The sequence below is a fragment of the Platalea leucorodia genome, assembly GCF_965183815.1.
Source record: "Platalea leucorodia genome assembly, chromosome: 2".
Lineage (NCBI taxonomy): Eukaryota > Metazoa > Chordata > Aves > Pelecaniformes > Threskiornithidae > Platalea > Platalea leucorodia.
The window spans coordinates 128221247-128247528 of record NC_138824.1 but is presented as its reverse complement, the minus strand read 5'-3'; the positions used below and the strand labels follow the sequence as shown (position 1 = coordinate 128247528).

Genomic DNA, 26282 nt, shown 5'->3' with positions numbered 1-26282 from the left:
AGTCTTGTTCTCTGCTCCTCACCTTGTCAGATCTAACAACTGCCTGGCCTCAAGATGAATCGATTCAACCTACTGACTCAAGGCTTGTTGTATTTTGGAGATGGATTAGTTTGTCAGATCAGTAAGCTAAACTGACTCATCCTCAGGCTACAAGATTGCCAGATTTGCCACGGCGGGAGCGTGAAGGTGAGAAATACGACCATCCCTTTTGGCAGTAGCCCTCGCTTTGATCAAATTACGTATAATGTGAAAATAAGCTGTAGTTTCTCTGGTTACCTTAAATAGTTTTAGAGATGTCCAACACTTAATTCTCTTGCCTTTCTTGTCCTACTGTTTTTATTATTTAAAAAAAAAAAAAAAAAAAGACTTGCCAATGATGAAAAGCTTATGCATCTAGCTTCTAAAATGCTGTCTCATCTGTAATAAGAGCTCCTTCACCAACATAGCTATTTCTGCCGTGGAGAATAACTACATTACATTGATGGCATGCTTACAGTTTCTTAATGTTAATTGAGATAATGCTCTTCTTGAATTCAGAACCGTCTTTAACCTGGACTGACACGTTCCCTTTCTGTGCGTTTCTGTGGCATAATGTAAAGCAGTAGCACGGGACGAACGCAGGGGCTGTGTAGTCTCTTTGGGGTCTGCGTTCTGCAGCGTGACCCGGACAGTGCAGCGCAACTTCATTTTGCTCTCTGCAGAGCTGGCTGCGATGCCCCTTGCGCTCTTAGGATAGCGTTCAACCACAGGTCACGGTTCAACATAGGGATTCAGATGAGCTACGACTCACTTTACTTTTTGACTTTTTTTTTTTTCCCCACTGTACTTCCCACCCGAGGTGGATGTTGGTTCTGAACAGCTGGCAATTTTCTTACTCCTCCTCCAGCATTAAAAGATAGGCATCAAATGAATGCCTTTTCATAACTAGCTTCATCTGTCTTTCTCTTTGGATTTTGGCTGCTCTATCAGATTCCAGACAATCTGTTTCTCACTGTGATTTCACCCTCGGTCTAATTTACTCTCTGGGTTGGACTCTGTGTCTGTGATGCTGTTTCCTGGTCTTGCAGGGAATAGCGTGACAAGCACCTACCGTATTCCTGTCCAGTTTTCAGTGAAGTTGGAGAATAAGAAAACATATCAAGTCCTAGCAGGGCAGAAACTAATTGTGGGGTACTTGGCAGAAGGGAGAAGCTGCAAAGCAAAAAGTGGAGTCCTCTGACATCCTGGAGAGGAGAAAAATGTATGGGAAGCCAGGGCTCTGGCTGGCGGGGAGAGCTTGGTCCTCTGCACCCCCAGGAAAACTCCGCAAGTTCAAGCAGGTGTTACTTCTCGTTTCTCCTGGGTTTTCAAGGCCGCCTATGTTATTGATAAATACAGAAGTTGCTCTTTTTTTAGGCTAAAAAGTTGATGTTTGAGGATGCAGCGTTGTGACAAAGATCAGATGCTGTGGCAGATAACTGCAGTGGTGTAGTAAGAGGGACCCTGCTGAGGAGACTCCGGCAGATGGGGAACGACGTGCTTCTTGCCCTGTCCTCGCTCCACGGCCTGGCCGGGGCTGCAGAGGCCACAGAGAGCTGGCTGGAGGCTCCGGCGGCCCGGGCTGCCTGTGGAGGTGGTGACAGCAAGGCTTCGTGCGCTCGGGGAACTCGTCTGGGGGGTCTCTGTCCAGTGTTAATCTGATAACAGTCCTGCTCCAAATCCTCTTCTCTCCTTGAATCTCTGCTCTTGCTTCTGCTTCGCTCTGCTTTTTCTCTTTTTAGTACGATTCTGATGTTTTCTTGGGTTTTTTGGGGGGGTTTGGGGTATTTTTGATTTTTTCCTGTCTCTTTGCTGTTCCTTACCTTCACTTTTTTCTTCCTTTTTTTAGCCTATTTCCTTTGAGGTCTTTTCTTTCTTCGTTCCTTCCTTCCTTCTCCAATAACCATAGCAGTTGCCTGAAACAACTGGCCATTATACCGTTTCCTCTGTGGGCTGTACTGTCTCAGCCTAGGTCTGTCTGTCTGTCTGCTCTTCAGGCTGGGCTGCAGGCACGCCGGGGCAGGAGCTGTCTCTTATTCCCGGTGCTGTGCCTAGCACGGTGGGGTCCTATTCACATTTGGTACTTAAGCACTGCTGTAACAAACACGATGGAAAGATTTCTTGTTCAAACCCCAGCAGAAGAACAGAGATTCCCTCTAAGATGTATTAAGATGTTCTTAATTCATGCAAGTGTGTAGTAGGGAGGGTCTTGGCAGCTTGCAGCTACTGCAGGTGGCTCTTCCGTGGGTTTTGCTTGATGGTACGGTCTCGTGCGTTAGAAACCTCTTAGTGGATGGAGAGAGGGAATGAAAAGGAAAAAACAGCGGTGATCTCTGTTCTCAGGGATCAGCGGTGTACTTGGCTACGTGACTTGTACATCTAACTGGATTCAAAAGCTATAACAAATGCAGTTAAAACTGAGCCAGGGAGGCCTCCAGCAAGCAGACGGTGTCCTCCTGAAGCGGTTTACAAGAAGCTACTTTAGTGAAAGGGTTACAGGTCATACCGGATATTTTGATGGGAAGATTGTAGGCCTTCTAGGAATTCCCCAAATGTGCTGTTTAACATTTGTTAGTCTTCGAGGGCAGGGAGCTTTGGAGTCTCTGACAGCGCTCTTAAAGTAGGCACGTCAGTAGGTGCCCGGTGATGGATTCCCTGTATCAGCCTTGCTAGAAGACGCCGATAGACTCGCTGAGGGTCAACTGTTGAATGGCAAGAACAAGTGGGTAAATACGATCTGTTTGTAACTTGGGGTTCTCTGGTGCCCTGTCAGGGCTCAGTTACAGGGGTTTTATAAGTTATTACGTGTCAGCTGAACTGCTATAGTTGTCTTTGGCAAATGTTTGCTAAATCATGTTCCCTGATGATGTAAGAGGGAGGAACAACTAAAGGAAACTTCAAATAAGCAATCCTGGTACTGTATAGGCTGAATTCCTCAGCTAGCAGTTAACTCAGAGCTGTACAGCAAAGGGGGATACTGTTGAGGCCACAGTCTCACGATAAAACAATGCTGTCGTACTGTTTCTGCTCGCCCCTATCTCTGTCCGCGTCTCTTGTGCTGCATTTAATCTGTAAGCTCTTCGGGGCAGGAATGTCCTGACCTGAGATTATAAAAACAAGTGCTGTTATGATCGCTTCAGTACTTGCTTCCTAATCTGTGGAATCACCTTATCTAAATTTAAACTTGATTTATACAGCTAAATAACTTTCGTGGGGTGGGTTCGTCTGCATGTGTGTGTATGAGGTGGGTGGGGAGAGAGGAGAACAGAAAGAGTGCCTACTAAAAATAAGTTGTTAACGAGCATGAGACTGCTTATGAAACCCCACCGGCGGCCAGTGTTTAGATTACCTTAAGTGTATTTTTCTGTATTTTTTTTTTCCAAAGCAGAAATTTAAGTATAAGCATTCTGGTGGATATTTTGTTTAGTCACAGAAAAAAAATTTCTTTTAATGGTGCTTGCTAAGTTAATAGGGCAGGGTTTTCCCCCTACCTCAGTGTTAAATGCAGCTTGAGAAAGCTCCGTTGCTTAGAAATTTACTGTGTTGGTCTATGTTTGCCATGACAGAACGAGTGCTCGAAGCAAGCTTTATGTTACTGGGCGAGATGGTTAGCACAAGCCTTAGATGTGCCTCAGAAAGGTGTGGGCACCACCTTTACGCAGTGGTAGGAAGGAAGGCCTTAGGAAGATGAATCTTTTCTTCAGATGCTGTAAGTAAACATCCCTTTTGGATTCAGCTGCTTGGTTTATAAGTCAGTGGGATGGTAACCTGCTGGGATTTCGTGGTGGCTGATTTAAGCAGCTGGCTGTTGGAATCCCATCTGCCACAGCTGGATCTAGAGGAGGTCATCTGATGGCCAATGCGATAGGCATCCGGGCTAGCTCAACAGGGCTCTTCCCATCCTTTTTCCTCTTGTGTTTTTGTTTCGTTTTGTTTTTTAAATTGTTCAGAGTCAAGCTTATGCTGGGGTAGACTAGCACAACTGCATGGTCAATGTTGTGCTGTGCTTGCTTTGGCTTCCTTAGTTAAGATCTAAAAACCTGTAGGAAGTCAATGCCTTAGAGCTTCGTGTGACTTTGTAGTGGATGTTTTAGCAAGCCTATCATGTTGGTGTTCTGGGACCTGCTAAGTACCCTGTTCGTTTTTTAAAGGTTTGTTTACAGTCTTCAGTATTAAGCTTTCAAAGAGAGTGAATTGAATGCCTCCTCCAAAAAACTACGATAACCTCTAAAGGGAGACTTAAAGCTCTAATGGCATTTGGAATGACTGAACTGAGATGCAGTAAATCTAGATGCTGTTCCTTTACTTAAAATTTAGGGCTTTTTTCCAACAGATAAATAAAAGGAAAAAAATGTCCCTGCGTCTTGATGTAATTTTATGTGTTCATTATATCAAATATAGGCATATGAGGCACATCTGTCACACTTTCCTGGAAATAAATTTAGTTTCTCTTTCATTGTGACATACTAACCTCAAAAAGGCATGAAGACAGAGGTCAGTTGACTTACACACTCTTTTTATAATAAAATTATGTTGCCCTTCTGAGCTGTTACTGCTTATTTTATAGCGATGGTATAGTTTGATCTACAATAGCAGTGATTGACTTCTGTCTAGTGTTTACTTTTTTTTACTCCATTTTCCAGTTGTCTGCTGCATAAACTTAGCACTTAGTACTTTGAATTTGTATTGCCATTTTAGAAGCTGATGAGCAAAATGTAGAGGTACCAACAATTTTGGGGGGTTACAGGTTTTGCTGCCTGGAAGGTTTTGAAATGGATTGACAGCTAAAAAGCATTACTGTCGTTTGGTGCAAGTGGAATGAATATTTCCTTTTTTTTCTTCCTTTTTTTTATGTTCAGCTAGAGGCAAAGGCAACTTTGATTTCAGAGTGGAGTGTTTTAAAAGCTTTTTACCTTAGTGGTCTTTGGCTTGGCCGAAATTTGTCCTGATGATTTGTCTCTGTATTGAATGGAACAGAAGTGAGTTGACACGTAATTGACCGTGACTATAATTTGATCATTAACAATAAAACCAAAGAATGACTGCTTCACCTTTTCATCATTTATCACTTTACTATGTTTTTTGTTTAAATTGAATGCAGATTTTGACTGTTGTGGAAAGCAGCATATTTGGTTTTGAGCTATGACACCATTGCATTAGTGCTGGGTAGAAAAAAAAAGGGTTTATGTAGGTATTGAACTTTTCTGACCTTCTTAAGACCCAGAGAGTCATTATGTTCATCCTGTGCAGGCTTTCTTATTTCAAGCCTAGCAATTGTGTTTCAGCTGTATTGTATGCTTTAGAAAAGATTCCAATCTAAAATAAAAATGTGTTGCAAAAATCACCTTAACTTGCAGAGTTTTTTAGAAAATATAATTTCCTTATTAATTTTGTCCACCCACAGTTCTGTCCCAAATGTTTGCAGTTTCTATTTCTAGTCATTATGTGCAATATCTTCTCCACCTGCAGATCAGAGCCCTCTCTGAAACGTCTGTTCCTTAAATGGGTAGCTTTTAGATATAATCCTCCAGCTTTTCTCTCTTTGACTTAAATTGTTTGAGTTCTTAAAAGTCTCAAAGTAATATATTTTTCTGCCCTTATAATGTCTGTGGCTTCTTCCTGAATCTCTAGGGTTTTAAATCATCACTCCTGAATTTTAGTTACCAGGAGTGAGCACAGCATTCCAAGTAACTCTTGCATGGATGCCAAATGGGAAAAAGAGCTTGCTTCCTGGCTGATGTTCCCCTGCATATACATCTAAGGATTGCTTTAGATCTCGGTAGCAATCTTGCGCTTAGGCACTTCTGTCTGTGCCAGGATGCCTTGCAAGTCAGCGATGACGACTCCACTCTTTGAGTAGGCTTACTTGGTTTGGCTGTGTGGCCTGTTACCTTGGGTCCTGGATCCCTCTGCTTAATTTGTGCCTGGGTTACGAAGGGAGGCTAGCTGCTTTTTCATTGATCTCTACCCTGTCCATAACTCTCTAAATCTCGTGTCTGAGAACGTCATAGCTTTTCTTCCAGGTTGTTGATAAAAGCAGTAAGTGTGAGGCCAAAAATCAATGCTGGTGGGCCCTCCTACTATATTTTATTAGATCATAATTATGTTGAAACTTATGGGCTAGTGTATTACAATTTGATTAATAATCATGTTTCTTTCTGTGTACATGTTTCTTCTTTAATTTAGGATATGATAGCAAGTCAGAAACCCTACAGAAGTCACAATGCTTTTGCACAATGCTTTTTTTCCCCTCTCTTTTCCAAATGAACCTGTAATCTCCTTAACAATATGGAGTCCAAGAACCCAGTCTCTATAAAACCCATTACTGCTTCTTTATTCATTATCAAAGTAGCTGGTATGGTACTTTATCTAAAATTGTTGTCAAACTTACAGGATCTATGGATCATCCCATCCACCTTTGAAGTTCTCAGAGTGTTCTGATTTCTTTCAAAAATGAACATCACTTCTCAGACTTCTTAACTCTTCCAAAATCCTTGGATACAAATCATGAGATTCTTATGATCTTAAGTAACGTCTGATGGCCACTCTTATTGCAGTATTCAGTTACAGTAAAGAAGTCAGATGACATTTCCTGTGCTAAAACAAGTGTCTCTGTGTGTGTGTGTGTGTGTGTGTGTGTATATATATATATATATTTTTTTTTTTTTTTTAGTGAATGCTTCTGCCTTCTCTGGATGATGATTGGCTTGCTTACAGGTTTTTGTTCAGTGTTTCACCTGAGCTATTTTTGAAATTTCAAGGACTCCTTTTGTTCGGGGTAAAGCTAAAAACCAAAACACATTGTGTTTTGTTAAGTCATTTCTTCAATTTCCCGAGTTTTTCTAATTTGGTCCTTGAATGTTCATTTCTATCTTCTGCTGTCTCCTGCTAGGTAGCAGTTCACTGATGAAGAAAGGAAGCTGTCTAGTGAAACAGTTCATCAATACTATCTTTATACTTTGTCTCCTGTACTGGCTCATAATTATTAGCTCTGTATAAAATTAACCTTTTAAAAAAAAATGCAGTAGGGAAAATAGTTACAAAAATGTCGTCTAGCGCTGTGATTTCTACTGCTGACAGCGTATTGCCTCAAGCATGTGTTGCTCACACTGAAGACTCTTGGAGTAGCTGATGACCTCCTTCTTCCTTCACATGCCATGACCAGATACCTAAGAAGCCAGGTGTTTTATTTCATACCTAATCTGACGGTCGGCATCAGAGCCTAGCAGATAACTTTTCTTGTGCTTTCTATTAAGACATTTGTTTCGCAAAGTATTCAGATCTTTTGACCTTCTCAGTTATCAATGATCGAAAAGCCAATGCAGTTCTGATAGACTTCCATCCCCTTCTGGTCACTCGTTTCTCTATAGATAGTTGTGTCAGCTGCTGGTTGTAACCTGTTCAAATTGGCAGGGGCTAGTTTCAGCACTGTAGGGTTTCTGCGGAAGTGACTGGTTGACTGTATTGAACATTGAGCAAATTAAGATGAAGGAGTGTGGAGAAGCCTTAGACTTGGGAAGGGGAGAAGTAGTCAATATTGACTTAATATTGAGCCATATCTTAATAGGGAGGTGACACTGAGAATGAAAACAGATCAATGAAGATATTTGAATTAAGTGGAGACGGACAGTTACGTGATCTCGGACGTTGTAGAGAGTGTGGTGTAGGTCTGTGAGGTTTTCTTTTAGGACTTAAAAACGACCTAAGTAACATCTAATGGGAGGACCTGGGCGCATGCCAGCAAGGAGGAGTGGAGCAACTGGAGGAGGGAAGCAAGAGGAGATAGGTAAAGTCAAAAGAAAGAGGAAAAGGAGGAGTCTGTAGACAGTGCAAAGGAGTGAGGTTGCATTTGAAGTAGGAAGAAAGCAGCTGTAAACATCCTACTAATTTGTTGTTTCTTCCCTTCAACTTCAAAACATAAAAGAGGAGGAAGAGGGTGTATATGTAGTTAAAAGAAAAAAGAATCGTAGATCTCTGACTACATGTACATTAACGTGCATTTGTACTGCTCAGTCAGAAGCTAAACAGCTGAAGGGATGTAGGGCAGACGTAATTTTGGACTTTCTCCAGGCCCCTTCAACAGAAGGCATGGGGGGAGTTCCGATTAAGAGCGAAGGACATCTTTCATGGTCTCTGAGGGCTGAAGTGAATTTTCTTGACTGACAAGCTACGTTTAGGCACTGACAAAAAGGATACGTGCAGTACACTTGTAGAATGGTCAGCTTTGAGCTAGCAGTAGGAATCTGTAGCTGGTGGGGTGTTTATGTGACGAAATGCTTGTCCGGTAGCAGAATACCTTGAATCACCTGGGTAAACATCTGCCACCATTTTTTGGGGGGACGCATGCCTCTTGTTCCCAAACCATACGAGGATTTCATTAAAATAATACTGATCCATATTCATTTTGGTTTAATTTGTGAATTGTATAAACACAAGACAGAACTGAACATATTCGGCTTTTTTTGGGTGCAGAAAATTGATTAATACTCAGCTTGAAAGGGTAAGTGGCCATTTGCCTTAGGTAAAATGATGACACGAGCCGTTCTAAAGTTATGCCAAGATACTGGAAAATAGAGTTAGAGCGTGCACTGATGCTCTAATAAACCGTCGTCTTGTAAGCGGAGTAAGTTCTCTTTTCCCCCACAAACTGATGAGTATTCTCTGCTTTCAAACCACTGACTTCACCTAATGCTTGTGATTCGTCCCATATGGTCATCACGTGCTAAAGGTGGAAAGTGAGGTAGAAAGATCAAAACGCTTAGGAATTAAAACGTCTGGACTTTGGTTTCAGTTGCACATCAGACTTCTGGAATAACCTCTTCATCAAAAAACGCCTCCCAAATGCCACATCATGGATGTTAAACATCAGAAGTGGGGGGAAGTGCTTTAGGGGTTTGCATGAAACGTGCTAAGTGCAAATACAAGTGTATTACAGAGTGGTAGCTATTTATTTGTATTTGTTCTTCTGTCCTGGAGGTTAAAAAGGCGGTTTGCCTAGGTGATGGTTCTACAGTCACCCGAATCTGCTTTTTTGTTACAGTGAAGCTAGGTCATATTGCTGTCGGCACCAGAAAGCAGCTTCTTTTGGACAAATCGCAGTGACTCTTCTGATGTGAGCTGTGCTGTAAGAGCTGTTTAGTATTTTGGTGTTTGGTCCTTCCTTCCTTCCTTAGTTTTTCGATTTAATGTTTTAGTTCTATTGTAGACCTACAATTGAAGGTATTGAGAGTATTGTGTATTTGACAATGCACTGGGGCCACTAAGTCTGACAGTCCGAAACAGGAGGTGGAAGGGATGAGATGGAAACTGTCTAGGCTTCCCATTAAGGCTTGCTGTGGTGTAATGCTTCGCGGTGTTTGCTGTTCGGAGTCACAACGTGGAGGTAGTGAAGATTGCTGGAAAAGGGCGTTTGCTCTCTATCTTCTGTCACGCTGAGGCTAAAACTGGTATTTCTCAGAGCTGTTTACTGAACTCCTTTATATGCTGGGGGGCTGGCAAGTCAACTCCTGCTATCCAGATGGTAAAAACTGGGACAGCCATTCTGAGCTAAGTATGGTCTTTTGAACAGTACATACATCTATATAGTGGAACGAGTGGCAAAACAGGCTTGGGACCCCTGGATGCTGCTGTGGTACAAATACGTATTATTTGTATATTTTGAAAAGCAGTGACATGTTTTACTCTTTGAGATCAAAGGTGAATTTTGCCCCTACAGTCCCTCAGGTTCAACTATTCCGTAATGGAATATAACTGAAACTCCTAGCAGGAGTCTTTATGGTGTCTTTTGTGGAAGAATTTTCAAGAGCAGCTGTTTATTGAAAGAAGCAAACTGGGAGAAACATCTAGGAGGCTTAATGCTCTGTAACTTCTGGTAAAGAACCAAACAAAATTCTTGGTGTAGCTAATTAGTTAAGACTTTAACAAGTTCAGTTAGGAGCTGTTTTTCCATGGACTTAAAGGAAATTGTGTAAAGCTGACTGGCTTCTCATTTGAGCTCTGGAGAAGTTGCCCAGGTCCCTGCTGCACCACGTTGGGAAGAACCACCTGAGGTGGCCTGAAATTCAGGGTTTGCTTTGGCAGTTGAGGAGACCCCTAAGCGACTTGCAGCTCTGAAGAGTGTCCTTAGAGCAGATCTCTTGATACCAAGTTTTTCAAATCTCCACCAGTATTGCCAGGGACGTCCCCCGTCCCCCCCCCCAAGACTTCAGTTGTCTTGATTTTTAGGAAACCGGGGAACAAGCCTTATTAACAGCAATCTCGATACTCTGGTCTTGTGATCAAGGCAAAAAAAACCAAACCAAAACCAAAAAAATCACAAAAAAAAGGGGGGGGAAGTAAGGGATTACCTTTTAAATGATGAGGATTGTTGCAGTAAAGCAGATGTCGCCTATTTTATATGTGCTGAGTTAGAAAGCTAATCATAGAACAGTCGGGCAAATAAAATGCAGGGCTGCTATCAGAATTACACTTTCAACTTGTTTACCAAAAAAAGGGTTTCTTTCTTTTCCTGGCTTCCTTCCATTTATTTCTTACAGTTATCAAAGAGGAGGGTGAATTTTCCATGCAGCTTTAGTCTGCTTCTATTTCTGCTCCTCTCTCTCCCTCTGAGCAGGCATTCATCTCTTTCAGTCATCCGTCGTCGTCGCCCTTTTTTTCGTTGTTGTTTCTCTGTTTTCTCTTCAAATGTGTAAATCTGCATCTCACCTTCTCGTGAACATTTTGGGGAACGGCTATACCTGCTGTGTATTGCTTGGCGAGTAATTTGGCACCCTTTGCACTAATGTGCTATATTTATTTTTAATTTGTTCCTTTGTTTTGTGGAGCAGTTGGATGCATAAAAGCAAACAATTTGTAAGGACCTAAAAGGTAACATAAGAGATGAGTAATAGCTAATGTGGATTTTGCAGGAGCAAATCATGCCAAGCCAACCTACTTTTCTTCTGGATCTTACAGGAAGAAGTAGTAGTAGATGTTTGAAAACTTCAGAGTCAAGACACGCACTAATTTTTTCATGAGAAGCCTAGGAAAACAATGGACCTACTGGAAATCCCCTGAAAGGCTTACAAAATGGTTTAGTTGTTTTGTTTGAGCATAACAAGAGGTTCAAGATAAAATTAGGATGAGATATTTAATGGGTTTTTGCAGACTCTTTAGGCATTCTCACAGGATTCACTGCTTTTCACAGATTTGTTAGATAAACTTAACGTCGCGTCATGAAATGGATCTCTTTCTGGTGGTGACTCTGTGCTTGAAGGATGCGACAAGCTGGCAAAAGAGCGTTAAGCAACCTTGGATGTGGTTCAGTCAGGACAAATGCAGAATATTGGGCTTTGGTAAGAGCAATCAGGTGTGTAAGTGGAGAGTGGACGAGGATTGGGCAGGCGGCACCTCTTCAGAGGAGAGCTTGATACACAAACTGACCACGAGTCAAGCGGGTTGCAGCGTTGCACAAGCTGCAAACATTGAGCTGGGCTGTACAAACAAGGGTGTTGTAAGTTGGGCACAAGAAGCCACCAGCACCCTGGGTCTAGTTTTAGGTACCGTACCCGAGAGATTTTTTTAGCAGGGAGGGAGAGAGAAGAGGGAGAGGTCCCCCAAAGAGAAGTAACTTCTCTGTCATGGTAACTTTCTTTGCGACAGCCCCTCATGTATTTGAAGGGGGTAGTGGGAGGAAAGAGGGCGGGGGGAGCTGCGCCGTTTTCCATGCCTTCTGGGAGCAGAACAAGGAGGTATTTGCTTAAACTGCACTAAAGGTGATCTGAGCTACCTGTTGGAAAAAACCCTAAATGCATGAGTGGTGAAGGACTGGAAGAGACGCCCTGGGGAAGCTGTGGAAGGAAGGTTTATTAATAAGCAGATGTGACGAGCATCTCTTGAGTGCAATTTCTGTGGAGTTGCAGAGTGATGGCTGTGGAACAGCAGATTTCTTCTGTTTTTTTTTTTTTTTTAACAGCCCTATTTGATTTTGTAAACTGAGCCATCGCAATTGAAGGGCAGTACATGCCCAGCGTCTGCTTGCAAAATGCCTAAAACTTTGGTCCTGTTACAAACAAAATCAGACTTTGAACAAGAGGAAGCACCCTTGATGATAACAGTGGTGCTAAGAGTAGGTAACGGCAGCTTTGTCTTTTGATGGGAGAGTGGCTGCTTTACTGGGAATGCACGTGTGGTTGGCTGCGGGCTGCTGAAACCCAGAGCCGCTGCATCTGCACCAAAGCACGTGCCCCTGTGCAGCATCCACCGTCATCTTGCATCCTGAGTGCACGTCTCTGTCTGCGCTCTGGCTCATGGCAAGATGCGAGCTAAGTGCGGGCCATCATCATCCTCCTCCCCCTTCCTCCCCCTGCCCCAGTGAGTGCCTCCCTTCTTTGCAAGGAGGTCAGGCGTGGAAGAAGGGAGGAGCAGGACTGCGCCGTACGATGCAACCTGTGCACTTCAGGTGCACACAGCCAGCTTTGACAAAGGTTTTGCAAGCTGAAGCTTTACATGTAGGTGGGTTTGTAACAAACTTTGTCAGTGCTTCTGGTTTTTGTTGCCAGATGTGTGCCTATAAAGGACAGAGTGCTGCTCTGCAGGCTATGCTGACAGTTTGGTTTCTTCAGTTACATGAAAATATGGGGAAATGCTTCATTTTAGTAATACAAACAACACTGTGTTTAATCCCACTTACGTTAATCAGATGTAGAAATAAGTACTTTTCTTGGTCATACATCACCTTTTTTTGCTGAGCTGTTTGCTCCTGGAAAGGGAATATTTTTGTTAGCAATAATCTAGAGGAAAAATAGTCACCGCTTAATATATTTCAGTAAAAAAATACGCTCAGTGTTTTCTTTGCATTTTGTCAGGGTTTTTTATTTTTCTCTCTAATATTGAAATACACATGCTGATTTAAATCTTTACCTTCTTCTGTTTTGGTCTTGTTGATCATCTTGTTTACGCATGTGTTTTGATAATATTTGTGTATCTCTTGCTTCCCAGGAGACAAAGATGGCAGCAAAGTGACTACAGTAGTGGCAACTCCTGGACAAGGTCCGGACCGACCACAAGAAGTTAGCTACACAGACACCAAGGTGATTGGAAATGGATCTTTTGGTGTTGTGTATCAAGCCAAACTCTGTGATTCAGGAGAGCTTGTGGCCATTAAGAAAGTCCTGCAGGATAAAAGATTTAAGGTGAGCCTATGCATAAGTTGAGAATATTTTCATGAACGTTATCTCATTTTCCATGTCTTTGATGGCAATGTTTTTGATTTTTGTTTTAAAATTTATTTTCATTGGAGCACATAAATGCACATAAAAATTTCCAAGACTAAAGATTAAAGAGATGGTTTGTGATAAAGGGATATAGTACTTGAAAATCAGTGAGTCACTGTTGTTATGATTGTTTGGATTAGTGCAAAACAGGAAGCTAAAAATCCTGATTTGATGTTGTGGTGCTCTTTCCAGGTCGCAGACTAGATTTTTCAGACAATGAGCTGGGGAAACAAGGGAAAAACTTGTCTTTTTTCTAGCATAGACTCTTCTCCAGTCATTAGTAATTAAGCTGCTGGAAGGAACAGAAGCCTTTGGGCTTTGTTCTTGGTTGTTGCACCTACAAAGTGGGAGGCTGTATTTGAGTAATTCGGAAAGTCCCCAGGCCAAGCAAGAAAATAACAAATACTGAGCCCAGGTCAGTTTGGACTGAAGGCAAGTTATTTCCCTTCATTATCTGATTTATAAACGTAATCTACTCTGGTGGTTTTAATGGACTAGTGATTCTTTATTCTAAACAAGTAGCCTTCCAAAAAGCTATATTTTTATCTGGTGATATTTAAACCAAATAAAAGTTAAGGACCATCAGCAACCTCATCACTGCTGTTAGTCCTCTGCTTGGTGTGCTTGACTGCTTTCCTGTATAGTCAAGTGGCCTGCAGCTAAACTTGGGCAAGCAGTGAATGATAGCAAAGGTACTGGTTTTAGCATCTGAAATTAATGGTGTGGGTTTTAGTATCTGAAGGCCACAGGTTTCATGACTATAGAAGCATAAGGACAACATACAGAGAAGGTGCCAGGGGTAATCTTGTTGGTGTGGTCTAGATAAAAAAAAACTACTGACCTTAAAAATAGTTGAAGCATATTTAAGGAAAATCAGCAACTTCAAACTTCTTTTTTACAGTTTGATACTTAGTGTTAGTTTTAGAAAGACTTCTAGAGGCTATTGGATGACAAATTTTATCATTTCCTTCTCAGTTTCCTCGTTTTTTCAGTAAGGCTTCATGCACAGCTAGCTTCACTGGTAATGTTTGTAACTTGTGTCCTGTTTTGGTAGCAAAACCATTCTTTTAAAGTGTTTTGAAGGAACTGGTGTATACCTTTTCCTTGAGTCTTGAAATTGATGCTGTCATCACCACAGGCATCAGCATATCACAGATGCATTAGATGAAGAATGGAAAAGGAAAGATATGTTTAAATTAATGTAATCATGCAGCATTGTTGAACTTCTAATTGAGAAAGGCATGTGAAGTTCTTACATTGTTCTTACATCTGAGTTATTTCAGGACTGTATTATGTGTCGAAGGCCATGAGTACTGCGGAAGCATGCAATATGATGCAAGAGTGGATTATTTTAGAAGAATGAAAGAGGTAGAGGAATAACACAAGCTCTAAACCTAGTCACGCCTAGAAGAGCTCTTTGATCTCTTCCCATTGCATAGTTTTAGGAGGAAGGCCAGGACATTTCCCTTACCGTGTCATGCTTGGTGGATGTCAGATAGTGCTTTGGACCAAAATCTTTGATTTCTTTAGTCTCATGACTTTGAGGTTGTCTAGGGTGTCAAAATGAAAACTTGGCTGAGCATTTTAGTTCCTGCCCATCAGATACTAGTAGTTAGTAACACCTTAATGTTTTGTTTTGGTTTTTGGTTTTGTTTTTTGTTTTGTAGGTCTTTGTTTTTCGTTCAGTAGTTCATTCAGTGGCATTTTGTTATCTAACTATATATTGCTTTTAAGTGATTAGAAAAAACATGATATCTTTTGAATATTAGCCCTCTTTGTGTTTAAGGAAAAAAAACCAAAAGCTAAAAAGCTAAGTAGGGTGTTTCCAATTTGGACTCTGAACTAATTGTCCATGTATGATGACATAAGCTGAGACCATCCAGTACCTGGAGGCTTTCATACCCCTAAACTAGGTGGAATTAATGGTAAGTGCATGTGTAGATTTACAGATAGATAGCGTTAATTTAAAAATATTTTTTTTAACTTCATAATTTGCATGGGTCGCATCTGCAGTGCTACCCAAGTTACACATTTTTTCATGTTCTTAACCCAAATGTACGTCCCAGCTGCTCAACATCATCTACCTTTGGTCTCAGCTCCGTAGTTTTTCCCATCATTCGTCAGTTTAGTTCTCCCTTTCTTTTCACATTCTGATCTGGAAGCGTATGTTCTGTTGGCAGGAGGTGTAAATTCCTGCAGGCTGGATGAAAGCCTCTGCCTGGACCGATTTGGAAGCTAGGGACATGTATCTTATATCAAGAATAGCGTACAAGTACTTCAGGGTATGCCTACTCTTTGGGAACGTCTGATGTAGGTTGTAAATGCGGGACCAGATACTTTACCAGTTAAACAGGGCACTTTGAATGTCTGTTGGCCGAACAGTTTGATTGCAGCGTAGGAGCGGACCAGCTCTTCTGTTTAGGGAGCTGAGCCGTGGTGTGCAGCTCAGCTGGGCTGTAGCCACCCCCGCACGGCTGCCCGAGTCCCGATCCAAGCCCCGGTGAGCGGAGTTCCGTAAGAAATCTGCCACTTCTTCCCTCTCACTAACGTACACCCCTGCCTCGGCAACGATGAGGAAAACCGTATCACAGACAGCCAAAGGTGGCGGTAGCTTGTTTGATTTAAATCAACTTTATCGACTTCTGGGGGAAGAGAGGGAGCACTTTGGAAACACCTTTCTGCACCAGTCCAGTCTCCACCAGCGGTGGAGAGGCAATAAAAGGAAAGCAATGCATGGGAGTTGCTTCCTGAAGTGCAGATCATCAACAAAATTGTCAGCAGTATGCTTCAAGCTGGTGCCTGCTTATCTCTATATCCTGATGGATTTATCTTGGTACACACCGTATAATTCCTTTGTTGTGATGTAGCTCTTAAAACAAGGATTTTAGAAAAGCCAGCAGGAAGTCTTAAAGGGCATGATTCAGAAACTTGGGAAGTCCCAGCAGAGTGTAACTCCGAGGCTCCTGCATTTTGTGAATGTGGAAGGAGTTTATTGTGAAGATGTGGAAAATGCACCGCAGTTGCCAATTTTTAGATCTCTGTCAGGAAGCTGAGATACTTTTATCCAGGTCTAAAGCTAGCTTGAAAGCTGGAATTAACGGGGGGGTGTGGGGGGGGGGGGTGTGGGTGTGTGGTGGTGTCTTTTTTTCTTTTTTTCCTTTTCCGTTACGATGACAACTTTCTCGGCAGCCTCCACTGAAGTGGAAGCAGCATTGGTCTACGCCAGAACAAAGCGAGTGTAAAATCTTTGCTAAAGAGTTGACTATTACAGTTTCTGTGATAGTAAAGGTAGTTTGCAATGCTCCTACTTCTTTCTACCCCCTTGTTGCAGTTTAGTGGTTCTTCAGCGTGGCAGCGCAGCTTCTGCACGGCTGCATTTTAAACAGGGTCTGTGAAGTGCTCTGGGTTTTAAAATGAGTACGTCTAGAGTTCAGGGTAACCTAGAGCAATACTATCAGTACACTAGGGATGGAGACAAATGGCTGAGGGGAATAAATAAAATAAAATGTAGATATTTATGCTTAATTTTGGTTTGCAGTTCTTCTGCCTTCATTAAGCTAGATCTCCAAATTAAGCATGAGGAACCTAAGTAATGTGATTTTGGACAATTACATGATACTTAGGTGAGTAGTTCACAAACTACATGCTGTTTATCGTTCATCTGTGGGACCATTGAAGTTGTCTCTAGTCAGCATGGAGGGCCGCATTTTCTTTGGGTTTTTTCAGTTAAAAGTTTAACAAGGGTAAGAGAGAGATGTTTCTCTCTGAAAAATGGTGTAAGAGAGCTATTCACAAGCTTTTGGGGCCGAAATCCATTCAAATGGCAAAATCTCCTAAAGACTGTGTCCCAGCTTTCATAGATCTATACTGTGTTTCTGCTTGTATCCCACAGATACATAAGAATGGGTCCTTGTGCAAAACATTGATACGGATAGGTGCAGTTAAATTATTTATAATATTTTCAATTATTTTCATCCACATGTCTGTGCAGGCCCTTAACTGACACAGCCTAATTATGATGCTTGAAAAGAAAATACTGGTAGCATAAATTTTCTTGCACTGCTTTTGTTGGCGTGTTCATTGGAATATTATTCAGATTAAGAGTCAGTCGTGTTGCTGTCTGGTTCTGCAAAAAGCAATAATAAGCAAGCAGGTGTGTTAGCACAAATAGGAAATTCTCCGTCTAGTTTTTGTGACTTCTGTCATTCCATGCCCATTCGTAAGAAATCCTGTTGGAATGAATGCGCGAATTGCTAGGAATATTTCTCAGCTGACTGAGAATAAATACTGAAATTCTTCGTATCTGAATTGCAGTACTTAATGTTTCTGCTTTAGCGCTAGGCTGTCGCCATCTAAATGATGAAGAGAGTTCATAATAATCCTGCACCTTTTCAGGCCACCTAGGTTGGGCATCACATTTCTTGTTCATGGCTCACGTAGACCTGAAGTGTGCAGCAAGAGAAAGCCAAATTCTGTAAGGAGAACCACTCATGCCATCCAGGCTGTCAAGTCGTTCAGGGACTGCCTAGGTTTAGCGCTCCAGCTGTGTGTGCCCATGGCTTAGTTGCCTGAATTATTCAAACAGGCAGATCTTCTGGAGTGTGAGAGGATGTCAAACTAGGGCCCTGGCGGTCCATAAACATGAAGTCATGCATTGATAAAGCTGAGGCCACTGAATAGTAGGCAGTGCTCTTTCCTATTTTTGCCTATGGAGGAATATACATTGTGACCATTTGCATGATCTTTTTTTTTTTTTTCTTTATATGTAAAATCTCAGTGTTAACCTGAGCCTTAAAACCCAGTAAAGCAGCAGGATGGAAAAATATGTTGAGGTTCTGGTTTCTCTCTTTCTCTGCTGGGTGTGTGTACTTTTGTGAGCTATTTGAAATGCTTCTGAAAGGGCAACAGCTTTCCTTCAGTTCCTGCCTCAAATATATCAAGCTGCTAAGTATAAAAAGATCCTTTTACAAAGTAGCCCGTATCCACTGTTTGTGTTAACTTAATTACAGCAACTTTGATCGTAGCAGCTCACATGAAAAATGTAAAACCACAAGGAAGAATTCCCGTTGAAAAATGACTAGGCGTTGAGGTTCTTAAGTTCTGTTAACAGAAAAGTCTCTTGAAAAGTTTAAAGCATTCAACAATCTAAAGTTGACCTGTTTTTTTTTCTAATAGGTTGTGTGTCTCTCCTTGTGGTTGAAGGTGTTGTTCTGTAAACATGCGTGTGCAAGAAGTGTGAACCTGTTGACTAATGAGATACGTATCTCTTGCTCTCAGGATCTCAGTGGTTAACAGAGCACTGTGAGAGTCCGACTTCAAATCAGGTTGGATTAGTTCGACTCTTGGCTGACCGTCCCTGGCTTATTTCTTGGCTCTTGGTTATCCTTGGCCACTTAAGATACAGCAGATAGTAGCATTATATTGAAAAAAGGCTGCGTTTTCAGGGGGCTTCAGTCTACCAAGGTCACTGTTAGTGTAGCTGATCTGTTTTGAGGAGGGATGTACCTGGTAACCTGATAGAAATAAAAGTTAAAACAAGTCGTCTTTGCAGTCTAAGCTTGGGCTACAGATAATCGTGTCTATATACTGACAAACAAACAGGAGTTTGGCACCCGGCCTCTTGATACGTGTTGGGGGACACAGCTGGAAAGCTTTGAGGGAAAAGGTATCGCTGTCTCTTCAGGGCAGTTTGGTCTCCCTTCGCCAGGTTGAGACAGGACGCAAGAAGCGTCTTGCCTCTTAATGTCTTAGCAAATCCATCTTCCAGGCTCCTGTTCCGATGTAGTTTAGCTTTGCCATGAGAATGTGAAATGTATAGTTGAAAAGAAGTCATCGTTACTGCTGAAACTTGGGGTACCACACAACTGTGACTTCCCCTGTCTAGAGAAGGAATTGGAAGTTGTCACAGAGGTTTAGAACGAACATTGTCTTCAAGTTAAGTCAGCGTTTTAAGTCTTAAATACAATGTAGAGGTTGGACCTGCTCTGGTGTATTCGTGATCATCTTTCTCTCTGACCTCTTGTCATCCGCACAGGTTTCTACCGAACTAAAGACTGCACTCTTTGTTAATTTAGTCTCTGTGCGTGAGCTACACGAGCGCTCTCATATCTCCATCTAAGGATTGCTGAATATTCAAAAGTTACTCTGTAAGGCCTTCTCTCAAAAGAATGTCTTTTTTATTTACCCTGTCTCATCTCCAGGGACTTCCCAATTGAGTTGGAAGCACCCATGGGATAAAAAGTCACAAAGGAAAGACATGGCGATGAGAAATAATAACATTTAAGCACCTTTCTTATAAGAGTCTTTGGGGACTTGTACATCTTAGCTACTTTGAAGATCTGAGGAATAGTGAATCACTGTTCATAAGACCATTATGGAGGTGGCACTTTTAAAAGGATGCCTTAATTTTGTTGTTAAATAGCTACAAAGTACACCCAGAACAACAGATCTATCTTCTGACTACTTCAATGTGATGGCTTGTTTTTGTATCACAAGTGGGGAAGGAAGGCTGAAAACATTTTCCAGCAACATTAGCAAATATTACAGACTTGTGTAAAATCAGCAGAAGGAAGGTAATTGAGCTTGACTCAAAGCCTTTCCAAAACTATCCCTCTGGTCCTACCTATCCCCGTCGGAGGGAATGCAGTCCTTAAAGACTGGGGCTATCAGACACAGTTTGTGGAATGGGAGGTGTCTGGGCATGTGTTCAGGATATTTTTCCATCTTCTGAAGAGCTGGAGGGCTATGTTCAGTTCCAGAGAGTTTCTTCAAGTCTGTGCTTTAACTCTTGTACAGAGGCCAGATTTGTAGCTCTGGTCCAGCTTAGCTTAGCCAGATTATCAGAGATGTTTACCAAGATAATAGCACTTCTTATAGCAGTACTTGATCTGTCTCCTGAACGCTAGCTTATGAGAGCCAATTCTGTCATTTGGCTGTAATTGCAGTTGCAGTGCCTGTCTGATCACAGCACACCAAAGAGGCTGGGTAGATACCTGAATTCTTGCTCAAAACCTTGTATTTCATTCCTTTTTCCAGTTTTCACAAACACTGAGTTTTGCTAGTGAACCAAAAATTTGTTTGTACCCTTGCTTTTGGCAGTCTTTGAAGTAAGCAGCTTACTGTTCGTTGTATCAGCTCAAACCTCCCTGGATGTACTTCTGTGGCCTAGAAGAGATCTAAGAGGGCTAAGAAGTATCTTCTTCAGTCTGTATTATGTTAAAGTCTATATAAGAAAATCATTTGTAGTTGCGTTATGACTATTTCTACAGATGTTTTCTAATCTGACAAACGAATTGGATGCGTAGGAGGTGTTAATGCAAAATAGGTCTTCAGTTTGGCACTTGAAGATGAATTGGAGTTTGTATTAAGGACGTTGACTTCAGTTTTTTTTTCAGCTAGGAAGTTGGATTGAAAATTCCTGCCAAGGGAATGCAGCATCATCCAGCTGCAGTTGGCCTGGGGAAGAGGAGGAAGGGCTCTTCATCCGCATGTGTGCATGTAGAAATGTGTTTCCATAGGTTGCCATGTGGAAACCCACGTTAGAAGGGAAATATCTGCCGTAAGAATGTATTATCTGAAAAAAGAGGCGTCAAAAGAGCCCTTGAGGGCTTCCCCCACCCCGTGGATGCTAGCATGAGGCATCTGTGTAGATATGTGCCGCAGTTCAAGTATTGCATTTATATTGGATTTTGAGCTTTTATGTTTCCATGAGGTTATTTTCTATGGTACTCCCTAGACTAGGACCATAGATAGGTTTAGTTTTAGTCTCCAGTTATGCACTAGAAGTGGAGGAGAAGAGAGAAAGTTGATCGTAAACGCCTATCTTGTTTTAAAAATCCTAGCTGTCCTATGTGTATTTGCTGACCAATAAAAAGAAACTTAAGATATATTAAATATATAAAAAGACTTTTGCCCCACTGGTCCAGATAATTCATATAGCTGCTGTAATAATGATGTGGTTTACCTCCTGTTGTCTCTCATGTTTACTAAAGGAAGTGAGTTCATATGTCTGATGTTCATGAAATAATACATATATTTATATACATTCCATGAAAAATATATATATATACACACTGTGTGTGTGTGTGTGTGTATATATTCCTAAATATACATATATATATTTTTTTTTTTTTTTTTTCCTAAATTAAGCTGGAGACTGCTTTGAGACACAGAGGTTAAAGAATAACATTGTAGGGATGCTATTCTGAAATCATGACATCCAGAGTGAAGATTACAGTTTAAAAGAATTCCAAACACGTTAAGGTATGGAAATATGTAGTTTAAAGCACATAAATAGCAGTAACTCTGCCACGTACCGACAGCGTGCTATAGCTGTGCAACTATAGTTGAAGATGCTGCAGAATTCCTGATCCTAGTCACATTAAGTTCCATTTTTAAAAGACATTTTCCTTTCCTTTGACCTTCCAGTTTTGCTGCTTAAGTGCCTGAGAAGGAACTGGCATAGAAAAACAATAATTCTGCATGCAATAAGGATGTAACCTCTTTATTGTTTGCATTTGTACATTGAAGTTTTACTTTTGGGTCATGCCTTCTGCTTAGAGGGAGCCTTGTTCATGGCACGTATTCGTAGGTCGTGTAACCAAGGTGAAAGCTGACTTGAACATATTCTTGGTTTTTTGGAGTGCCATGCTGGTGTTCAAAAGCAGTTGTAAAAAGTGTGGATGTGGTGTTTTATGGAAAGATCTGCGATAGCCTTTCAGGAGCATTACCGTGAAGACTATATATCTTTGCTTGCCTGAGAATATATCCTCACATTGGATATGCACCTCTGAGATTGGCAGATTACAGGCTGCTGGAGTGGATTTTGCTTTCCTCATTCTCATTTAAAAATAAATTATTTAATGGCTGCCCCTGGTACCCTCTTAGCGTGGCAGCAGAGTAGCCTTCCTAAGCGCACAACCTGTCCGAAGCGGCGAATCGAGGGCTGCTCTTCGTGTTGCGAATGAAGCCTGAACTTGGCCATTAAAAAGAGAAAAGTCACAGTAAAATTCCCAAAGTCCTTCTGAAGCTCGGGGATTTAGCGATACGCTGCCGCGCGAGGTTGTACATAAATTCTAAGCTAGATTTTTTTTTTTTTTTTTTTACCTTTCAGTTCTAGCTAAGATGAACAGGCAGAGAGCAGGCACGTCTAATGCTCTTGAGAGCTGGATAACGCCGCTGCTGTATAGAGCTTGGGTATTAAAGAGGATGTTGGGTGGAAATGGTTCCCAGCGGGAACCTTCTACACCTGTCTCCCAGTTAGGGAGGAAAGTACTGCGCAGTGTATAAATAGAAGATTAGCTGATGCTTATTGCGACCAAAATGGTGCTTTTGAGACTCCTTGGATGTTTGGTGCATGCATTACTTCAAGGTTTTTTGTTGTACCATTGTGTGTTCTCTTTTAGAAGTCCCACAGCGTGAGATCGCCTGGCTACGGAAGATTTAGCATAAACACTTTTTACATCTAGCAACATTACATACCTGTGGCTCTCACTTGCTTACTTCATTCTTTCGTGGTTAAATTGTCTTTGGTGCACCGTGCCCTTCTTAGAGTGTGATTGGAATATGTCATCAAATGATTTGGCTTCAATTTTTGCCAGGGAACACAGATTTTTATCTTTAAAATACTTGGCTGCTAAATCAGGCAGTGGCAAACCATGTGCCCTTTTTGAACTCAGTATTTGTTATTTATTCAAATATTCTGCTGTGGTAACTATACACTTGAGGGGAAAGAAAGGATAACTGATGAAATGCGAGACGGGAGGGACAGAAGAGATCCCCGTGCTGCTCAACGGAGGCTTCCCGAAGCAGAGAGGGGGGACGGACCTTTTCATTCCTGTGTCACCAGGACAGCCGAGCTGTGCCCGCCGGCACTGTCTTGTAGGTCAGCCCTTTCAGCTTTGTTTAAAACCTTGTAAATGAGCTGGGTTTTTTTTTTTATTCCTGGTTCCTGTTTGAAGAGGGGTAACTTAAACACAGCAAACAAAATCAGGAAAGTTTAAGGAAACGTGGAAATGGGAATAATTTTTGATTGCCACTTTGTTTTCTTGAGTAGACCTGACATTTAAGAACCAACTGGCATGCTCCTTCTGGGAAGCTTTCAAAGCCTTGAGAGCCGTATAATTGATGATTGTTTCCTTTGCTGCTAAAGGCAATATGCACTGCCTGTTGCTGCTCTGAAAAGTAGTACCAAGACATGGGAAAATAATGAAAGGAAGCGATTTTAAATGTTTTGCGAAGCATCTGTAGTGCAGAGACAGAGGCACTTCAGACTGTCGGGCATATTCTAGAATGAACAAAGCGGCCGGTTTTTCCTGTGACTTGAATGCTTCCTGGTCCCTGGGACAGCTGAGAAGGTGAGATGTGAGTGACAAACACAATTATTTTTAGCCTACACAATACAGGGAATTACTTTTCTGCTACTTTAAATTGCACATTTTTGAGAAAAGCTCATTATGGCTTTATATCCCACTTTGGTTTTTCCCCTCACATTTTCCGTCTGCGTTATGCAGTGAAATTTGTCATCTGGTGCCCAAGACTAAATTTAAAGGATAGTGGAGACAGTGAGGTTTTGTCGGATGACCTTGACTCCTGTATGATCTACTGCAGGAAGTAAAGCAGAATCTTTGAGTTGCTTTGTAAGAGTTGTATCATGTAGTAACCCGAAATAAGAAATCTTTCTGGAAAGGTAATGAGAAACTTACTCCATTAAGGAAAATTCTAATTACCATGCTTGATGCTTTGGTGTTGTGTTGATACTTGTTTTAAAATATAAAGCGTGATGCCAATAAAAAGGTCTTCATGCATTTGTACGGTTTTTTGAGTAAGGTTTTTTGAGTAAGGTTTTTTGAGTAAGGTTTTTTGAGTAAGGTTTTTTGAGTAAGGTTTTTTGAGTAAGGTTTTTTGAGTAAGGTTTTTTGAGTAAGGTTTTTTGAGTAAGGTTTTTTGAGTAAGGTTTTTTGAGTAAGGTTTTTTGAGTAAGGTTTTTTGAGTAAGGTTTTTTGAGTAAGGTTTTTTGAGTAAGGTTAGTGAAGGGACCCACTCAAAACCCAGTTCTTCTTTAGGGTGAGGTGTGGTGTTTATCATATTTTTAAATACAGGTTACAAACTTCTAACTAAATAGAATGCAGTCTGCTTTCTTCAGGGTGGTTTTTTGCTTATGTAGTGCCTGGTATAGTGAACTGGGATGAGTAATCGAGGCTCCTATGTGTCATGATGCAAATACCCAGACTATATATATATATATATTCTCTAGTTCTTCTAAAATCTGAAGCCTGGTCTAATTGTTTCAGGCCCAGCAAAGGTGCTTATTCCACCTCTTTGTTTGTGATGTTCCTTTGAAAGCCCAGCTCAGGACTAAGCAGTCTAATCATCATGGCTAACTAGCCAAAATACAAACATCCAGTCTGAATCATTGAAGCATAACAATGCATATGTAAAAGAACAGCTGGATCTAATTCTGATTATTTTTTTTTTCATTCAAGAGACACTCTGTCACAGAGAGCTAGAGTGTATTTCCCTTGTTTTCCTCCCTAAATTCTGTCTTCATCCTCATTTGATAAAAATGTGACTTGATGTCCTTTAAAGATCCATCTGCTTCAGTGTTGTTCATTTGAAGATTTGTCCCAGGATCTGCTTATCAGACTGAGCGTGCAGGCCCTTGTGTATTCATCTTGCTTTAATGTCAGCAGACACATGAGTCATAAAGGTTGTACCAAGATTTTTGGGCTTGAAAACAGGCATCTCATTTATACCAGATGAGTGTAACAGTGCAAGAATGTTGATTGATTATAAATGAAATCATTTGTTGCAGGCTACTTAGTCCCTGAAATGGGATAGTGCAACTTGTCTGGGTGTTGCGGTGGGACATGCATACTTCTGAGCTCCCCAGCTCCGTTGTCCACCAGTCACATTGCTCTCACTGCAAGTGTACAGAGAAGGATTTTTCTTTTTTTCTCTTTTATTTTTTTTTTTAAAGTAAACGTTCATAGTGGATGTTCATGTTGCCTTTGTGAACCCAGTAAGGCACCTTAGTGGAAAAGCTTGGTTTTACTGGTTTAAAAAAAAAAAGCTTTATAAAGATGTGTTGCCGACTTCTTTTATCATGGGAATTAGTAGTAAGTGCAAGTGTGGAAATGAGCACTTTGGAGTTTGCTGCTCCAAAACGTAGTGCATGGGCTAAGGAACTGTAGGAAGATTCAGTTCGGTGTCTTACATGGATGCGCTTGTTTTGCTTTCTGACCGTGAGCAGCTCTGTGAGCCCGCTTGAGATGAAGTCCGACAGGGAGACACAGGCTGTGGAGCAGGAGATCGGAGGTGAGCACAGATATCTGAAGAATTCCTAGAAATAAGGATAAATTATGTTTTTCTTTGCGGACATACTTTAAGTAGTGAGCAATTCCGAGTTATAAGATTAGAAGATGGTAAGAGCTGCTAATTTTTAATTGAGGCAATGACATTAGAAGCTCCAGTTTTTTAAGAAGTAGTGCTATGTTCTTTCTAGGTTAGATTCTTCTGTTAGTGCAACATCACAGTAAACTGTGCTAGAGTTGCCTGTCTGTGAGACTTGGGGCTTCCTTGCTTACACTAGGGTTATTAACACTATCCACTTGTCATTTAGATACCTGCAAAAAGCAGCAGCACGAGAGCATATGAAACAGAAATGTTCTTTCCCTGGTGTGCTGGAAACCACAGTAGGTGATTGGAGTCAGCATTTGAAGAGCCAGAGCAAATAGTCAAGGACTTGGTACAATGCATACTTCTATATTTTTTTCCTGAAAAGTCAACATAACTTGGGAAAGGGTGAAAAAGGACATGGTTTGCAGATAATATAATGGATTTCCCAATAGGCAATGGCTCTGCTTCTGTAACTGTGCTTAACAGATATAAAGGTTATCTACTTTCACATAGGGCTAACAGATCTAGTAGGACAAGAAAGTAGTATGAGACATAGGAAAAACTAGGGCAGGTTGAGGGTTGCCTGGAGTGTTGGAGGCATAACAGAGCCTGTGT

The 26282-nt window shown here is 41.4% G+C and overlaps 1 protein-coding gene across 2 annotated transcripts in view; it reads left to right on the top strand.

The window, feature by feature from the left end:
• Window positions 1–26282, top strand: part of GSK3B (glycogen synthase kinase 3 beta) — a 154327-nt gene that overhangs the window by 45696 nt on the left and 82349 nt on the right. For both annotated transcript variants that reach the window (XM_082304118.1, XM_082304119.1), the window contains exon 2: window positions 12997–13190. In XM_082304118.1, coding sequence (XP_082160244.1) covers window positions 12997–13190 — 194 coding nt within the window. The remainder of the gene's footprint in view (window positions 1–12996; window positions 13191–26282) is intronic.